The 19,433-nt window shown below is 36.4% G+C and overlaps 1 protein-coding gene across 3 annotated transcripts in view; it reads left to right on the top strand.

Annotated features, from left to right (window-relative positions):
- Positions 1–19,433, top strand: part of ATRNL1 (attractin like 1) — a 520,884-nt gene that overhangs the window by 52,288 nt on the left and 449,163 nt on the right. For all 3 annotated transcript variants that reach the window (XM_054832653.1, XM_054832656.1, XM_054832655.1), the window contains 2 exons: positions 10,236–10,410; positions 11,598–11,685. In XM_054832653.1, coding sequence (XP_054688628.1) covers positions 10,236–10,410; positions 11,598–11,685 — 263 coding nt within the window. The remainder of the gene's footprint in view (positions 1–10,235; positions 10,411–11,597; positions 11,686–19,433) is intronic.

Raw genomic sequence — 19,433 nt, 5'->3', positions numbered from 1 at the left:
TTTACTCCTATTAACTGTCACACCTATTAGACCAAAGACACCATGAGATTTAATACAATTCTCTTCTTAATACTTAATGAAGTTGTTCGTTAAAAGGCAGTCGGTGCACTCACAGAAAGGAAGTGGGTTAGCAATATGGTCATTGAATGGAAACAGTGCAGACTTGTTACTGAGTCCTTTAGAATCTTCCATGCTTGTAGTGCACAAAAAAAATCCTGAAAGCCTAATCTCTGTAATGGAGTTGTGAATAGAACTTGCAGCAAGAATATCGCTCTTTTATTTGTGCATTGATTACTTGCAATTTCAGATTCTGTGTACAAAATGGGGAAAAGTCACAAATCTTTGGAAACACATTTTAGGCTATACCTTCATTTACAGTGCTATAATCTTGATTAGAAGTTTTGAGCATGAAATAAAACTAAAATCCTTGCACTGTTAGTCCTTTCTTCTCATGTAGCAGTTCTGTGCATACTGGCTTCCTATTCTTTCCTACAGTGAGCAGGATTATATAGAGATAAGCCAGATGAGCTGGCTTGGATACATAATTGATTTTCCTTATGAAATACAAAACAATACCAAACTTTCTTTAAGCTCTGTGGGAGACTACTTGCTTCTCTGTTCTATTTATTTATTTATTTGCATCTATATACTCTATAGTTTCTAAACTGACAGTATCTTTTATGTAGGTTATTTGCAATGCTGGAATCATAAATGTTTCTACTTATCTCTTACTACTCTTGCTGTCTGCCAAGTTTTTCTTGTGTTTGGTAATTTAAACCAAGTGGCTAAAATAGGGTCTTGATTTCTAAGTTTTTTAAGAGAATTTTATGTTTTGGTTTTTTCACATTTTTGGTTTCTTTGAGTATGTTTAGTTCCTGTATTAAAAAAAAATAATCATTGGACCGAATTGATAGACAACAAATCAAATCCATGGTTTAGAACATAAAAAAGGTATTTCGTATTTTACAACACATGGGTTTCTTTCTTTTACAATAGTGACATCTTGTGGATACTATGGAAGGAGCATCTCTGAAGAAAATTTCACATTTAAAACAAATATTCTGGGAAAAGAGAACACTATTCTTTGGGATAGAATAATTGTTTTGAGGAAAAGGTGGGGTCCTCTTGTTATTAGCCACATTTTGTAGAAGCAGGATCTTTTAGATATTTGCAGTCAGCTGCTAGTCGTACAAATACAGAATAACGCCATGACAATAAAAACTTGTAGACTTGGAAGGTAAGAAATTTAATAATTTTATTCTTAAAAAAAAGTACATTTAACAAAAATGTACTTGTTAAATGTACTTTTTGTTAAGAATAAAAGTATTTTTAATAATGCTGATAATGTTTAATAACGTTAAATGTTTCTGAGATGGTTGGTTTCAGAAGTACACACAGGAAGAAAATTTAGTATTTAGTAGATATCTGGTTAACTTAAAATATTCAGGCAACACAAAGGAGGCTGAAGTTTTTCCTGACAAGTGATTCCTTTTATGAGTACTACATCATATTACGCTGTCCCATTACTGGCTAATCTGTCTTGGTATTCTAAAGCAGAATGTGTCAATGCCTGCTGATACAGGCTGTGGATGTAACTCAGGGAGGAAGAAAAGATGTCTTAAAAGTACCAACTTCCTCTCTTTTTGTTTGCTAGGCACAGATAACAAAGAGATGGGGACTCGTCTGAGACAAAAGTGGTGGCTCTTGTACGGTTTGACCTGTTTATGCACTTGAAAAAGATAACTTATAGAAAGATGTTATCTTGCTACCTTTTGCCGAATATGTGTTTACAGCCAGCAAATTCTCTTTGATACCAGGAACAGTGTGTCTTGGATTGTCTCAGGCTGTAACGTGAGCAGAGGAGATTTCAAAACACTTAACTTCTGTAAGGGGTTTAAAAAGTCAGGATGACTGGAAGGATTGTAAACAGTTCCACATTTTTAAAAGCGTTAAGTGGACTATCTTTGGAGATGCTGAAAGTATTGCTAACTACTATGAATGTGTTGTATGTTTTTTGAAAGTGATATTACAGGTCTTGTTGATAGAGTTGTTCTTTGATTTCTTCAAGGAGCTTGATTTAATACTAAGTAAAGGAAATAACTAGCCTGCCACATGTTAAATAGGTTAAAAACTGTTTCATAGAAGGAATTAAAAATATAGTTACCTGTGAAATATGCAGTGGCCAAGTGCTTAATTGGAGAATTTTCCAGTGACCAGTTTTTGTCTTATGTTAAACAACATTTTTATAAAAGATCTTGATTATTACATATAATGTTTCCTGATAAAATTTTCAGGTAAGATGACAAGATTCACTGTGTGGTAAATAAAGGAAGATAATAGTTTCATTTTAAAGAGCTATAAATCATCCAGTTCAAAGTCTTAATTTAGAAAATTGTTTTAATATCACTCGATGTAAAGTGATCTGGGAACAAAGGCTGCAGGCTGTGTCAGCAAAAGAAAAGCTGTCTTAGAAAGCAGCGATTGTTAGAAGGCTTGCAAATCACTGTAGGTAATAATTTTTACATGAGGAATTTTGAGTAGAGAGGAAGTGACCCTTTCAATGCGATAGGCATTTGAGAGATAACATTGGATTTTAGTGCCCAGTTTTGGGGTCAGCACTTTAGGGACGGATGTAAATACGAGCAAGAACACAAGTCATGCCACAAAATTGATATGCTCGCTAGGAAACAATCTTGTGATGGGGAGATTAAGGAGTTATTATTCCCACTAATGCTTAGTGGGAATCCTTGCTGAGAGCTCCTGCACAGGCACTGTATATGTGTGTGTGTGTGTGTATATATACACACACACACATATATATACGTCCTCTCCTTTGTTCAGTGTGATATGGGGATGGTCTTGGCGCCGGTACCTTTCGTATTAGGTTGTCACGGATGAAAGCTGTTTGACACGGTTACAATTTAGTCAATTCAACATGAGTGCAGACAGGAAAAAAAGAGTTGTAGATTCTATCGAATTTAAGAGAAACTTTATTGGTACATTCATCATTAACCATCAGTACTGCAAGCAAAAAGGGGATCTGCTAGGGAGGAATTACAAGGTGCATTTACATTAGTCTTTAAGAGGATCAATAGGGAACCTTTGAATCAAATCTGATCCTCCATGTGTAATGTGTTTTGGTGAGGTGGTTTGAAAACACAGGAACTGTGTTCCTTTTAGATGAAACTACACCAGAAGATGAGCTCCAGGGTTGCATATAATGCACACCAGCCACAAACAGGCATTCAGTCCTCGGGATCAGATCAAGTCCAAAGTTAAAACACCAGTAAAAATTCTGGAATGTTGTATAGCTAGTTGTTTCTCACTACAAATCTGTTCCTAGCACATAGAGATGTAGTGGAAGACCAGATTCTGAAATTAAACTAATTAACTTTGAAATATGTCTATTAGCAATTCAGGCAACTTGAATTTTATAACATCTCTCTAGGGAAAAATGAGCCTTTATGTAAGGAGAAAAGTAAACAATGAAAGTATAAAAGGAGCACTGTGACTACTGCAGTGCAAAAGTCAGTATTTTGCCTTGCTTATTACTATGACATTTATTCTAACAGCGTTTTGAGTATGACCAGAACTACGATGTCAATATGTGTCTATATTTGACTTAGATTATCCTGAAGGGACTAACTAGAGTTGAGTTTATTCCCACTGCTTCAATGGAAGGCTTTGAGGTCATACTCTTTTGTTTGGCCTGCCTTATTCCTCGATGCTGAGAATTTAGCAAAGCTGTCCTTGTGTGGTGGTGGTTTATTGAAACCGATGGAAAGGTTTGAGATGTGAGCTCAGGCAGCGACTCCTGAAATGCAGCAGTGGAAAGAGCTTGTGCCAAACCCTGAGAGGTCTGAGATCTGAAATTTTGGCCTGTTGTGCCTGAATGTTCCTGAACGGAAAGCATACAAGTATGTGTTTTCAGAGAAGATGATCTATGATGTAACATTTGCTTTGGACAAACCTGTTTTTGGAAGGAAAAAGAATTAGAAGCAGGTATCTTATAGCTGTTCTGCCCTCTGATAATGCCCTCTTTGTCTAGATTTTACCTTTCAGGTTTTCTCCTGGCCAAATATCAAATCAGTCAAAAGAAACTGGAGTCTTACAGTCTGGGAGATGTCCTGTTAAATATATGTGCATTAATACCATATATGCACATAAAACCACAAACCCAAGGAATTCTTTCATCCCCCAATTTTAAATTAAAATCCAATTTCTGGACTCCATATTTATAAATTTCATTATGTATATCATAGCAATGTGAGTTGTCTAAGGAAACTTTGCGTATGCAGAATTCATAGGAAGGAATTGGCTGAACAGTTATTTCATATATACTGGAAACATGTTCTTCAGTTTTATGTTCAGATTGAATTTATTAATTTGTCAAGCATCCTTGGAGGACTTCATGCATTTTGTAAACAAAATACCGGTATCATGATTAGTAATTTACTGTCTGAAAATTCTGTGTGAGAAAATTAAGTATCCTTATTGCAAAAAAAGAATATCATGGTTAAATGAAGAGCCAACTTCAGTTTTAAATACCTTTTGTGGTGTCATCTGGTGATTAGTGAAAACACGTTTAGTAGAACTTATTGGATTCACTTCAATAAATGGTTGGCCACATTAAAGCAGCTGATAATACTCTGTATGCGCGATTAGGCAGAGATTTAGGAAGGGAGTCCTCTACTATTTGTGAGTTTTAATAAAAAAAAAATGGAATAAATTTAAAATAAATCTGTGACCTTCTAAATATACATTGAAATGCATTCACATAAATGTAGCAACGTAGAACATGCAAACACTTGATTAAACTAATGAACAAATGCAATACTGTGTCTTGAGCACAAGAAGGGTATAGATAGTGCTGATTTCCCTGATAAAGGAAAACAGTAGATTCAGTTCGTTATCTGTAGCACCTTTCTTAAAGAATAGGAAGAAAGTGATTCAGGCAGTTCAGAACTTTTTAGCTTGTTTTTCAGCAGTGTGTAAAATTGTAGACCATAATTGAGGAAAGTAATAATTAAACATGGTGTGATTGAATAGTGAAACAGTTGAAATGTGGATTTATCAATGTAGTTCATACTAAAATAATTTGTAAGAAAAGTGACAAGAAAATGCAATATATTTTATCTGAACCTCAGTATTTCAATGATTGAAACTGAAGAAATCAAGGAGCAGTAAGGGACACAGCTTCTTAATTGTGAAATGTGAGTGGGTGTGCTGAACAAGTAACTTAGGATGGAAATATATCAGTACTACTTAGAGACTGATCTTGGGACTGATCTCGTTACATAATTTTTATAATCTACTCATAAGACTGCTAATGAAATCTGGTAATACAAAGGTGGGAGTTACTTTAAATATAAAGGAGGACCAGAATATCCTGAAAAAAAGGGTTAGAGTAATGTGTGGGCTGTAATTATTTCAGTATGAATTGTAAATTCATACATTTAGGGACTAAGAGTATTACTAATTAGTTTTATAATCTCGGATTGAAGTGTGAAAGGTGACATGGGAGAAAACTTGCTTGTCTATCTCAATTACAATATGAACTAATTAATATTCTTAATTTTATGTATTCTACAAACTATGGGCTGTAAAGTGTCAAGTGCATTAGTAGGATGATCAGTCACAGAATCTACAATTAAATATATGAAAACTTTAGTACTGTACTTCATTTTTTGTTACTACACTTTTATGAATACAAACTGAAACAGGCTGAGAGGGAGAACTGTGAGGATGGTCAGGGCTATGGAAGGTACTAACAGAGCATGGTTTGTTTAAACAAGTAAAATGAAGGCTGTGAGGGAATAGTGTTGCTGTTTATAAACAGTTGGGGGGCATATAGACAGACCAGCTCTCAGTGATATCAACACTGGTAGAAGAAAAATTGGGGTAAACTGGCCATCAATGCATCTAGTTTGAAAATCGAAAGGAGGCTTTTGACTACTAGTGCTGTGAAGGTTTCTAAAAGTTGTTAGCATAGATATTAGAGCTTGATATCCTGCTGGCATTAGCATGGAGTCTCAAAATCTCTAGTCCAATGGGTACTGACAGCTGCTGCTAATCTGAAAAGTCCCTGTTTCTTTTAGAGACTAAGAAACAAAACACTTTTTTTGTTTAATATTAAGATGACAAATCTCACGCACCATCTACCGAAGAGTATACTTGTGCTTGGTCACGAGGGACTAGGAAAGCTTTCCATGCACTGTGCTTCCTGCAAAGCCTGCCATGGCATCAAGCCTCATTCTGCTGTACTGCCCTAGCTGATCTGGAGTTTGAGACCTGAAGTCGAGCAGTTACGAGCGCTGTGGAGTAGCACGCACCAAGCGAAGTGCAGCCCTTGGCTTGCCTGCTCAGACTGACCCTGCGGATTCATCAAGGCCAGATCGCTCTTGGATGATCCACTCTTCCTGGCTGAGGAAAGAAATGGGACTGAATAATAGCAACCAGATGGCATTTCAAGAACTGCATCAGCTTGTGTGCATTAGGATTTCTGACTGTTTCATTCATGGAGGAGGCTGAGTCCTGGCACAGCTTGTTACCATGCTGCTCTCACTGGAAACCTGTCCAGGATCTCTCTGTCTACCATTAAGTCTCATTTGGAGTGAGACTGTTTTGCAGGAGAGGGGAAATAATTACATCCCCTATGGATGTTGCGGAGCTGTGCAGTGGCAGTGTAGGGATACATGAATGTACCTACTATTAGAATGCTGATGAGCCATTCTTGAACATTTATCTTTTCATTTACAAAGCAACTTTGTATTTTTATGCAGTTAGTACCTCATCACTGGCCTGTGAGAAAAATGATATACTGCTTTGAAAAACTTCCAGTACAAATTTTATTGAAAGTATATTCAGATATATGCTCTTTTCTCAAAAATGTTTTTCATAATCTTAAATTCATTATCATATGAAGATTTTATTGGGTACTTGAGAATAGTGATATTTGGTTTGCATTTGTGGTAGTTGAAAAATTATGTTAAAGCAATGATTCTCAACTCAAATGATCAGATATAAAACAAAATATGGGAAAATAACAACAAATACTTTATTTAAATGCTTTGATTAGATTGCATGAAAAACAGGACTGTGACATTTATATTCAACACATCAATACTTCTGTTTTTTTCCCCGCCATGATCCCAACGGAAAAGATTAGGGTTGAAGACAGTAGATGATGTTTTCTCATTAGGTGGAAATTGATCTTATGACTTGAACTACTGGAACAGATTGTTACTTTGGCAGTTCATGAAACTCCTCAATAAATAGAAATTAGATTCCTTCTCTTCTGTTGTGTGGGTAAATCACTTTTTTAAACCTATAGAATTTTTTCCTACCTTTGGAGGATAATGTAATTGACTTCCAATTCAGGTTTATAAAGTTGTTTGCTGTTTTTAAAGCTTTTTTTTTTTTTATTGAATTGAGTGACACATTAGGAAGATAAGAAAGAAATCCAATTTTAAATAAATGGAGAAAAATCATATTTGCATAGAAAATAATAAACCCTATTTTTCATTATCTTTGTTCTGCAGCTGTAGTGCTCTCTGTTGCACAAAAGGCGTGTGATGTTCCCGAAAACATATTTATGCTGAAATAATGGTGATGTTTCATGGTATATGTAATTAAGTAGGAAAATCTGTAAATGATACTTCTAAGTCCTACATTTACCTTGCCTGTATAAGGCAATAGCCACACATAAGCATTTGCTTTTTAAATGATGCTTCAGTAGAAGTCAGTATTATTCTATTGCTTTGGGCTTTTTCAACTATATCTTCCATTTTTGTACTGATTGATACATCCTGTGATAACTCCATGAAAGTTTTATGCTTTCACTGAAGAGGCAGTCCTGGCCATGTGATATTACTTGCATTGGCACAACTATGTGTGCATGTGGGCAAAGTGAAACATGGCTAAAAATAAAAGCAAGTTTTAACCTGGATGCATTCTCTCATCTGGGTCATGGTGCAGCCATGTGAAAACTGGTGCCAGTAGCAATGATAGCTGAAGAATGAGCAGTGAGAGGAGGCCAGGGGTGCCTCTTCTGGTGGCAGTGTCAACTGATGTCACTTTAATGCATGTGTGCGTCATGCACGGGGTATCATGTTCTTTGAAGAAAACCTGCTGCTTTCAAGCTCCTGAGTTCAGGTGTGTCTGCTTAGAATGCATCCTTCCTCCATGCCAGAACAAGACCTAGGTACATGGTGTTTCTCCTTTCTATCTCACCTTTCCTGTTCAGTGTAGACCAGCAATGAAGCACTGATGTTGTAGAAAAATTAGCTATGACGTTCTTTCAATCACTGATCTGGTTAACTATATTGTTAAGTTTTTTACATTGTTAACTTTGTATACAAAGTTTTTGCTTGTCCTCATTTTAATACAGTCAATGTAATCTAAGTATATTTCTATTTGCTCTGTGAATTCTTGCGGTTCCCTGTCTCCAGAAATGAAAATCTCAAGTCAATGGGCATGCGAGTGGTTTGTGGGTTGTATTCATGATTTGCCACTAGGGGACACTGTTGACCACTACATTTCTGTGCAAGGACGGCAGAAGTGATGAAAGGCATAAATGTGTTTTCGTTTTCTGACTGGAGGCACCGTTTTCATAATTCTAAGCTCTTCCCTGATCAAAGAATACTTAATAAATTGTTTATTTTTAAGCACTTTTAGATTCAAATTAAGTGTTTCCTCCAGTGATTTACCAAATCAGAATCTTGCTGAGGTTACAATTCTATTACAGTATCTATTATTAATGCTTAAGAAAAAATATACTGAATTGTTCATACTCTCATTAGACCTCATTCAAATACCATTAATCTTTTCTGGGTAGAAGGCGTAATGAACAATGGCAGTTGAGTGTCTACATCATTTAACAAATGGAAGATAATTTGGATACAAGTGGACATCATTCTTCTATAGAGTACAAGGAAAAGTCAACAACTGGTTAGCTACAGATTATTTGCCTGGTTGTTGTGCATAAGAAGTAATTGTGACAAGTTGCCCTGAAAATGGTAATACACATTGGAAAAATATAATTCCCCCCTCCCGCCCCCAAGGTTACTGTAATTACGAGCTTGATGTAAATCACTTTATTCAGTAAATGTCAGCAGCGATCTCTTCTAAATGCTTGTCCAGTCTCTCCTTGACTCAGTGTAAACCTTTGCAGCCACAGCTTTTTGTCAGGGGTCCTTGCCAAGGAGATTGGATACTTTTTTGCATGAAGAACTACCTCCCCTTGTTTTGAATGTGGCTTCTTTCAGCCTCCATTTGATGAATCTCAGTTCTTCTATTCAAAGAGAATGTAGACTCTTCATATCCACCCTGTATGTCACTTATTTTATAGACTTTTATCATTAACTTCCAAATTTATTTTTTTTCCAAGTGAAAAAGTCTTAGCCAACTCATTAGTTCCTGTTACAGAAGCCATTCAATTCCTTTGAACATCCATATTACTCTTCTGTAAACGTCTCTTCAGCCCTATCTTCTTTTTGAGTTTTCTAAGTGTAGGCAAACCACTGATTTGTACAGTGGAGTAATGGTGTTCTCTGTTCCTAACATATGACTTGATTTTTTGACCATTGCTGAGTGTTGAGGAGATATTTTCATGAGTTATCTTAAAATGAGACTTTACTACTGACTAGTGGTGGTTAGCTGAGAGACTATTTTCTTTTTAGTCAAGCTGGAACATAGCTTACATAGTTTTAAATTTACCTATATTGAATTTAATGTGTAATTTTGTTGCTCTTTCATGTAGTCACACAACAACTTGTTCTGTAGTTCTTCAAACCTGATCCTACTCTTTCTGCCCTCCAGTAATTGCCTTTGTTTGCATTGATATAAGCTTACTCTGGTTAGTTCAAATGCAGTATAGTTTTTCTCCAGAGGTAACATGCAGTGTATACTGTGCTACACATTTTAGACCTATACAGAGTCTAAAAATATGATGCATTATGCCTTTTTTCAATTTGTGACTCATACAGTATGTTTTCTGAGAAGAATGCAGAAATGTATCATTATTATTTGAGCTAATCTAACACATTCAATTTGACTGACACCCCTTGTTGTCAGTTTTTTTTATTGAGCATCTGTTAAACATAAAAGTGTATACTGTATTTTATCAGAATGAGCAATCCTGACATCTGTAATTAAGCCTCCCTTGTTTCTGCTTTATTGGCTTTAACATCCCTGTCTAACAGATTGTACAAATTGCACATTTGTTTACAAAACAGGTCCAGATTGTTCTTTGAACGTTCCTTCCACGGAGTCTTACTGGATTCTACCAAATGTAAAGCCCTTCAGCCCTTCTGTGGGTCGGGCTTCCCATAAGGCAGTCCTACATGGGAAATTTATGTGGGTGATTGGTGGATACACTTTTAACTACAGTTCATTCCAAATGGTGTTGAAGTAAGTGATTTCTCCTTTGTGATGTCCCTTCTGATGTGGCTTAATGAAAACGGATCTTACCAGGGAGGTAGCCTCTATCCTGCAATTAGCTGAAAGTTTTATATGTTTTTAGATTCTTTATTAATGGTGTTATTTTCTGCTTGCAATTTTCTTATGATGTAAAAAAAGTTAAAATATGTGTAATATTGATCTCTTTGTGATACTAACGTGTAACTTCTTCAGTTTTGTGAAAACTGCCATTATACTTTGCTGCAAAGCATAAAAATGTTTGCAGTGATAAAGCAGTAAAAGAAATCCACGGGCTGATATTTTCAGATAGTAAATCTCGAATGCTATTATTGAAGCTAATTTATAATTATAGGAGACTTGTATTTAATGCATGTACTTAGCTTGTTGGTGCCCTGCCAGTAGGGTCAGACAGGTCATCCATATTTCACTTCTTCATGTTTGTGAGAGTTTGTATGGTGACTTGTATATACATACAGGCCCTAAATGTGGTAAATGCAAGTATTAGGATATGTTTATTAGCATGTTTACTCTATTTTTGTCTACCTCTTGTTTTGTTCCACACATTTGCAATCATCCAAAACAAATCCCACTATCTTTGGTGATTTCCTTTTCTACCTCTGTCGCCTTATTTTTTGCCTCTCTTCCATCTTGTTGTGTTTTAATCCATTAATGGATTAATTGCTAATTAAAATTTAATGGAAATTAAAATCAACAATACAGCTGAGGGGGAGCGCAACAATAAATTTTCAAAGTAGTGCAAAAGAATGTGGCATAAGCAGTTTAGTGTTTGGGGTTTTCTTTTGGGTGTTTGTTGTTTGTGTGTTGGGTTTGTTTGTGTGGGTTGTGTTTTTTTTTTTTTTTTTTTTTAATGTGACTGATAACAGTGAGCTTAGCAATCTAGTTTCATAACTTTCTTGTAAGTCTGGTGATTTTCTGAGATAGTCCTATTTTCTGAGATTGTTGATGGGTCCCTGAAAGAGCTGCCCCTGTTTTCATTGATGAGCTTTTAGTACACTATCACTGTTGTGTACTAACTGCTGCTAACGAATTACCACATTGGTAAACAACAGTGACTGATCAAGCATGCACATTTTGCCAAACAGAAGTTAGTTCAAACATACAAGAGTCCCTATTTCTCTGCAGGTAGAAAATGTTTACTTTTTCTATTTCTCTTCTAGCTACAATTTGGAAAGCAGTATATGGAACGTAGTACCTGTATCCAAAGGGCCACTCCAGAGATATGGACACACTCTTGCTTTATATCAGGTTTGGACTCTTCAGCATCCTATTTAATTAATTTCTTTGTGTGTGCTGTTAGTGATCTTGAAATGATTCATCATGAACATAGATTTTTGAGGATAATTTAATTTCTAGTCCCTAAGCATTTTGTATTAGTGTCGTCTTCAGTACTTGTACAATCTTTTTCCAAAAATTGTGCAATACATCCAAGTCACTTATTAGCTAACCATAACCCCTCAAAGCTAAACCCACCAATAAAAGGGAGCTAATATAATTGGAACTGCGGTAAGGGAATGTGAGCCTGGAGACAAGGGTGACTCAGCATGGGCAGTGCCCTCGTTGACCAGGCACCATGCCCAGAGGCTGAGCCCAGCAGATGGGTCTGAGCCCAGCAGTCAGAGCTGGCTGCTGGTAGCAGGGTCCTTTGACTTCCCTGGATGTGAGAAGTGATGCCCCAGGTCCAGGGACTATCCAGGGAGTCCAGTCAGGAGCAAAAGGAGACGAGGCCAGAGGCAGGACTGGAGAGAAGGCTGCAATGTGTGCCTGAGGGATGCATCCAGGAGACAAGCTACCTACAGCACAGGCTCAGGTCCATTCAGGAGCCAGGATCGCAAGCTGTCAGGGACTGGGTGTCCATGGCTGAGCCCCGCACGAGGCTGGTCAGGGCCATTTAGGCTTGTTAAGGACCTAAAGGCCATGACAGTAAGAAATAGATTTTTGTTTTATTTTTCTTAGTAAAGAATCAGATCAGTGTTAAAACACAAACTGTTGTTCTATAGTATCGTTTTACTCTCAGCTCAAATAAATATGAGCTATTGGAAGTTTTGCTTCTGCTTGTATCATGTAGTCTGCATGCTGCTTTGTTGAAAGCACTTTTAAAGGCTGATTTCACATAAAAAAAGAGAAAAAAGGATTCTTTGTACTAATAGAATATAGAGACAGAGATGATCTTAATTAAAAAACCCATAAATTTCCTTTTGTTAATTCCTTAATTTTTGGGTAGTGTTAGTCAAGTCTCCAAAATATAAAGGACCAAAAGTGAATGCAGTGCATAATTTAGCATTGTACAAATAATGGCAAACTTGTTAACTGGGACAGAGAAATACAGAATTTATATCCCAAATTTTCAGTTGTTTGTGTAAGACATATCCAGTAGGGAAGAACAAAAAAGATTGTATCAAGTCAGACCAGAGCGTTCATCTAACCTGGTAACATGTCTTGAATAATGGGTAACAGCGAATGCCTAGGGAAGAATATAAGAAAAAATGACAAGAACATATAGAAGCTTCCTCAGAACACTGTCCTAGTCAGCAGCTGAGATTTTCTAAGATAGGATAGTATTTTTGTGGAAAGATTATGAATCCATGCTTTTTATTTTTTTCCACATTTTCGGACCATATACTTATTTTAACATTGAAACTATCCTGTGCCTAAGAATTCCAGTGTATTTTGTGAAGAAAAAACACTTTTTGGGAAACTGGTACTAGATAGTTTAATTTTGATCATCCCTATGTCTTATACTGTTTTCCATTTATTTTCTTTGTATCACTCATGATTTTTTTTTTTTTTAAGTAAGTCTATCATATCCTCTCTCCATGATTTCTTTTTCATGCAGAAACCTCCTTGCTTTGGGTTGAAAGGGACCTCAGAGATCATCTAGTTCCAGCCCCTCCACTAGACCAGGTTGCCCAAAGCCCCGTGCAACCTGGCCTTGAATACTTCCAGGGATGAGGCACCCACAGCTTCTCTGGGCAACCTGTTCCAGTGCCTCACCACCCTCACAGGGAAGAATTTCTTCCTAATATCTAAATCTTCCCCCCTTCAGTTTAAGGCCATCGCCTCTTGTCCTATCACTACACTCCTTGATAAACAGTCCCTCCCCATCTTTCCTGTAGGCCCCTCCAGGTACTGGAAGGCTGCTGTAAGGTCTCCCTGGAGCCTTCGCTTATCCAGGTTGAACAACCCCAACTCTCTCGGCCTCCTTTCATAGGAGAGGTGCTCCAGCTCTCTGATCATCTTCATGGCCTCCTCTGGACTCGCTCCAACAGCTCAATGTCTATCTCATAGTGGGGCCTCCAGAGCTGGACACAGTATACCAGGTGGGGTCTCACGAGAGCAGAGCAGAGGGGCAGAATCCCCTCCCTCAACCTCTGGTCACGCTGTTTTTGACACAGCCCAGGATACGGTTAGCTTTCTGGCTGCAAGCGCACACTGCCGGCTCATGTTGAGCTGTTCGTCCACCAACACCCCCACATCCTTCTCCTCAGGGCTGCTCTCAATCCATTCTCCAGCCAGCCTGTATTTGTGCTTGGGATTGCCTTGACTGATGTGCAGGACCTTGCACTTGGCCTTGTTGAACTTCATGAGGTTTGCACAGGCCCCCCTCTCAAGCCTATCAAGGTCCCTCTGGATGGCATCCCTTCCCTCCAGCATGTTGACCGCACCACACAGCTTGGTGTTGTCGGGAAACTTGCTGAGAGGGGACTCAAGCCCACTGTCCATGTCACTAACAAAGATGTTAAATGGCACTGGTCTCCATATCAACCCCCCTTTCCTCTAGAAGGAAGCTATTTCATACTTCAGATAACATTGTGTCATTGCCTCTACCTCTTCTAGTTCTGTTACATCCCTTCTAAGATAAGGGGGAATCAGATTCTGTAGTGTATTACTACCTCAGAGATTGATGTTATAGAATTAATGGTCTAATTTTTTCTTATTCTTAATCGTATTTTAGCTTTTTGAAAATCTGCTGTTGGGTTTGAACTGATATTTTCACAGAACTATCAGTTATAACCTTAAGATCTCATTCTAGTCAATTCAAAACCCACCACCGTATATACAGACTTAAAATTGTTTTTTATTCTTATGCATCACTTCATGCTTATCTATGAGTACTTTTATTTATCCTTTTATTGCACATTCAACATTACGAGATTCTTCTGCAATTCTTTGCTTTTGACCATTGTCTCAGTTATTTTAAGTAACATAGTATTGTCAAAAAAAAAAGTTATTTTTCCATTCATCCCTGTGCCAGATTGTGTTTAAGTATGTTGAAAAAACAAATCTCAATTGTAGGTCTCTGTGGGACACCACTAATGATCTCTACTCATTTAAGAAGTGAGCATTGTTTTTCCAAAGTTGTCTTTATTTAGTTATTTACCCTTGTGTTATTTGCCTTGCTCACCCCAGAGCAGCTTAGTTGCTTTAACGCATGAAGAACATTATCAAGCATCTTTTGGAAATTCCACGTAACTGTATCAACCAGACCTGTGATTCCTTCAGGAAAATCCAATGATATGCAAGATATAACTTCTGTTTTCAAAAGCTGTTAGACTTTTCCTCAGTCTGTCTGTCTTAGCCATGCGTTCACTGAATTCCGTCCTTTCTATCTGTTGCTTTTCAGTCTCTTGGTACTGACATATTTCTAAGGAGGGAGTTACACACTACGGACAGGGTCAGCTGTTTTGTTCTTAAATTCCTTCAGAACTGATCCTGGTGACTTGTTGCTGATTATTTTGTCAGTTTTGTGTTTTGGGTGGGTTTGTTTTTTTTTTTACTATAAATTGTGTATTAATTTCTGCTGTGGAAATAGCTGTAAAGTCTACCATGAAGAACTCACATGGGAAAATAAACTTCATCTTATTGTTATGGCTTTATCTTTTCAGAATACTCCTTCAGACTGTCTGTTGGCACCACATATTATCTAGTTGGCTGTATTTCTAATGCATTTGAAAAATGATGTATTAGGACTTTATAATTTTGCAGGCAGCTCATTGAACTATTTCATGTCTTGCCTTTATATGTCTCTGTGTTTTAATCTACTAGAGTTTTTGAACCTTTTTTTTTTTTGAAGTATATTTTTTCTTCTAACAGTCTCCATTATCATCCTGTTAAGTAAAGCTTGCTTTATTTTGTTATTTGTTATGGGAAATGTTGGGGTTTTTTTTTTTAAGTGGGAAGTATTCACGTGATCTGACCAGATGTCCTTAAACTGTCTTCATATTGTCATTACAGATTTTATCCTTTTAGTTGTACCTTTTAGTTTCTCTTTATGATCACTCTTCCTTTTATATAGTGCTCCTTTTGAAGTTAAGCAGAATTGTTGGAGTGGGTGGATTTTTTTAATTTTTTTTTTCCTGGCATCTGTTGCTCTTCCAGAGATGTTGAATCTGTACCTGCCATGATTAATATTGTAAAGGTGTTTTTCAGTAGTAATATGAACTAGATTCTGTGCATGCCCCAACATCAACTCAAAAATTGCTTTTCTTCTCGTCACTTCCCTGATTCATTACTGATATATTATGTGTTCTTTGAAAGGTCAGATCTTTCTGACTGGTATCTTTGATTATTACAGTTCTTGTAGAATGTGAACCTTTTACTTGGGAAACATTTAAGTGATGTATCATTTAGCAGTTCAGAATAAAGGCTTAAAATATCATTTAACCTTTTTATTTGACAGTGCTACTATTTTCTTGAGATATTCCAGACTAAAGGGTAACCATTTGAGAAATACTCCTACCAGCAAATATTGAATATAATAGACCTGTGTTAATTCAGAGACCTTTTTGGATCTCAGTGAGGAAATGCAACTCTTGTTAATATTAATGAAAGCTACAAGCAAGTGCGTAGTGAAGAAGCTGTTGCTGTTGTCAAAGACACATGTTAATTAGTAATTAGAATTCACTAATAATGAACACAGCACCACTCATGTCAAATAATTAATATATTGCTTGTACTAGTGATTATGTCAAATGTCAAAAATTACATGGGCCAAAAGGAGCTGATCATGTAAGCTGAAATTTCAAGTGAAAAGGTACATCCTTTTGAAATAAGTTCTTAAATTAACTTGTTAGGATAAACTTTTGATGTTTTTCCTTTCAGGTGTTCAGTCTCTTGAAAAAACAGAAAAATAATTTAGTGTGAAGAATGCTAGAATATAATACCTAGAGATGGCAGCTTTGAGCTGTGTTTTGAGCTGTGTACTAGTCATTGTGAAATGTTTCCTTTATAGTTGAGAGAAAAAATATCCACAGAGAAGAAATTAGATTAAGTTTCTGACTTGAGCTCCTGAGATTTCAAAGCCTAGCGCTAGACCGGAGTGAGAGCACAGATCTAGTATTGCCTGATTGTGGTGCAAGGTAAATTGAAGCTATATAATTGACTCTGTGGAGAATGAAATAAGTTACTGTGCCCATTTCCCTCAGAAAGCTTCTTTAGTTAAAATTGAAGTACTGTACTTCTTTATTCTGAAGAAAAAAAGATCAGAAGGCTCCTACTGATGTATAGTTGTAACAAGTGACTAAGACTTTTTATGCATTTATAGAGGAGAGAATATAAAAGTGTTCTTGCTTTCAGACCAACTAAACTGTTAGATAGTATTACCTTCCGTGCCTCTTCAGACTAGTTATTGGAAAGGTGCTACCTATATCTGTTAGCAATTGGTTCTCCTGGATCTCAAAGATTATATATAGTTCCTGGCACCTTAATACTGAAAAATATAAACATACTTTGAAATAATTCATATAAATAATAGGATTATAAAGAAACGGGAGAAAATGGCTTGTGAGGTTTTTAAAGTAGGTACATACAGCTTTGATAAACAGTGACTAGATAAGGAGTTAGAGAGTAAATTGAAAAATACTAGATCCCTGGAATAAAGTAGAAAGGGAGTTGCATATGGGGTGACTATATGGTCACGTCTGCGAGTTTACTTAGTAGTGAGCTTGTGGCTGTATCACAGAATTTGACCTCGCAATTAAACTGTTGCTACTGGTCCCAAGACAGTGGAAGGATGACTGGGCATTGAGATTTGTTTCCTTTGAGACTGGCAATAGGAGTGAAGCAAACAGGCAGCTTAACATAGTAGCAATCGTAGGTAAGTTTTCCAGTATACAGACCATTTTATACATAGTCAGATTTAATTTGACTCATTTGAGTTTTATGCATGTTATTTCCGATTTTAAAGCTTTATTAAAAAAGGGTAACTGTTTTGATTCCTTTTCCAAATCAACTGATGTTGAGTCTGTATATCTCTTCTGGTATTTTTTATTAGTCTAGTCAAAAGCTAGTGTTAACAAAACAAAAACAGAGTAAAAACTTTTTCTGCTTTAATATGAGTGAGACAAAATCTTTCGTCAATTGGTTTGTTATTATTTTATATGCCTGGTTTTGTTAGCTATTGTAGTATAATTTGGAACAGCACTAGGGATGTAAAAGTCTTTTCTAATTATTAATTATTAGCATGTTGTACCACAAAGTTGCATAGTTTTATTATTTTATGACTTAAAATTATATCTTATGCACAACTTGCTTTCTCATTCTGATCTGCAGACCTCAGAAGTATATGAGAAGTATGCTAGATGAGCTGTCATACACTTATTACATGTAGTCTAGACAAAAGCATATTCAGAGTTCCTCTTCAATTAAGTGGACCTTACTTATCAAGAGATTGGTTCCTTTACATAAGTGTGATATTTTTCCTCCCTTGTTTTCAACATTATATTCCAATAGGTTTGAAAGTCAAAGTCTAAGCATGATCAGGTTTTATGTCTAGCAGATCTGAAAACAGATGCCTAGTTAATACTTTTCTATGCAGTCTCCATTACTCATTCCTTCCTTCCAATATGTTTAATCCAAATATTAAATGTACAAAAGATCAGACCAACATCTCTGCTAAAATTCCAGCTTATACCTTCAGCAGTTTTAAAGCTCTGTTCACATAGTTTTATTTGCATGCTTTTCTTCAGCCTAGTCTTCTGTAAATGTAGAAATGTTCATGCAAACAAGTACGCTTCAAATTTTGGGTATTTCTTTTTTTTTTTTTTTTTTCCCCAAAAGCACACTACCTTATTTTCCTGTCCTATATTTTGTGGTCCAGGAAAAAAGTTATGGGCCTTTAAAATATATAGGAGCCAACTTAATTGAATAATAGAATAATACCTTTAATTGTAGCCAGCAACAATGTGGAAACCTGTAAAAATAATGAAGAAATAAAGTGACAGCAGTCTTGATTACGCTAACCTCCTGACATACAAATTGCTGCAGTATGTACTGTCTTGACCTTGAATTTGGTCTTGTTGGGAAGCTTAGGTTATAACATGCTCCTCCTCTTGTTCAGATTCTTATTCAGTGAGGATATAGTTCCACAATAAGCTGAGAATGACAACGCATGCTGCAGGAAGAAGAGTTAAGTGAAGACTGGTTTCCAGTCTGTCAGTCCTGATCTAATGGGAGGATTATGGGATCGAGTGGGGATGTTGATTATTCATTTCTTTTCTTTCGATATAACACATAAAAGAATGTTTTTGATGTTGTTGCCATATTAAAGGAGGTAATGGTCTGGGGAAAGGAAGAGGAGGTATTAGACAATCCTAAACCAGGTGGCATGTATTGAATGCAGAAAACAGGCTTCTGATGGATGAGTTATTGCCAGATAACTTTTTTTGAGTCTTACTTATATTTTGCTTGACAAGAAATTTCAGAAATTTCTTATTGATGTACAGCTTTGACTAAACTTTTAGAAATTTCAGGTAAGCATAGAGAACAAAAGTTCTGATGAACTTTTGAGTCCTGTTAATTTACATAAAGTTAATTGATATAATAATGCACGGGTACAGTCTAAGGGAGGAAACCAGACTGGTAGTCTTGTTTCAGGAAAATGGAGAATGACTGTTCTTCATGTCATTTGTGAGTGGCATTTCTTTGGCCAAATTTTCAGGAACAGATTGGACTTATGTAAGAATTAAGGCAGAAAACTTCTTCCTGAGAGAGAAATT

Source organism: Grus americana, chromosome 7 (assembly GCF_028858705.1).
Source record: "Grus americana isolate bGruAme1 chromosome 7, bGruAme1.mat, whole genome shotgun sequence".
NCBI lineage: Eukaryota > Metazoa > Chordata > Aves > Gruiformes > Gruidae > Grus > Grus americana.
Note: the sequence above shows the minus strand (reverse complement) of the source record. Positions and strands in the feature narration are given on the sequence as shown.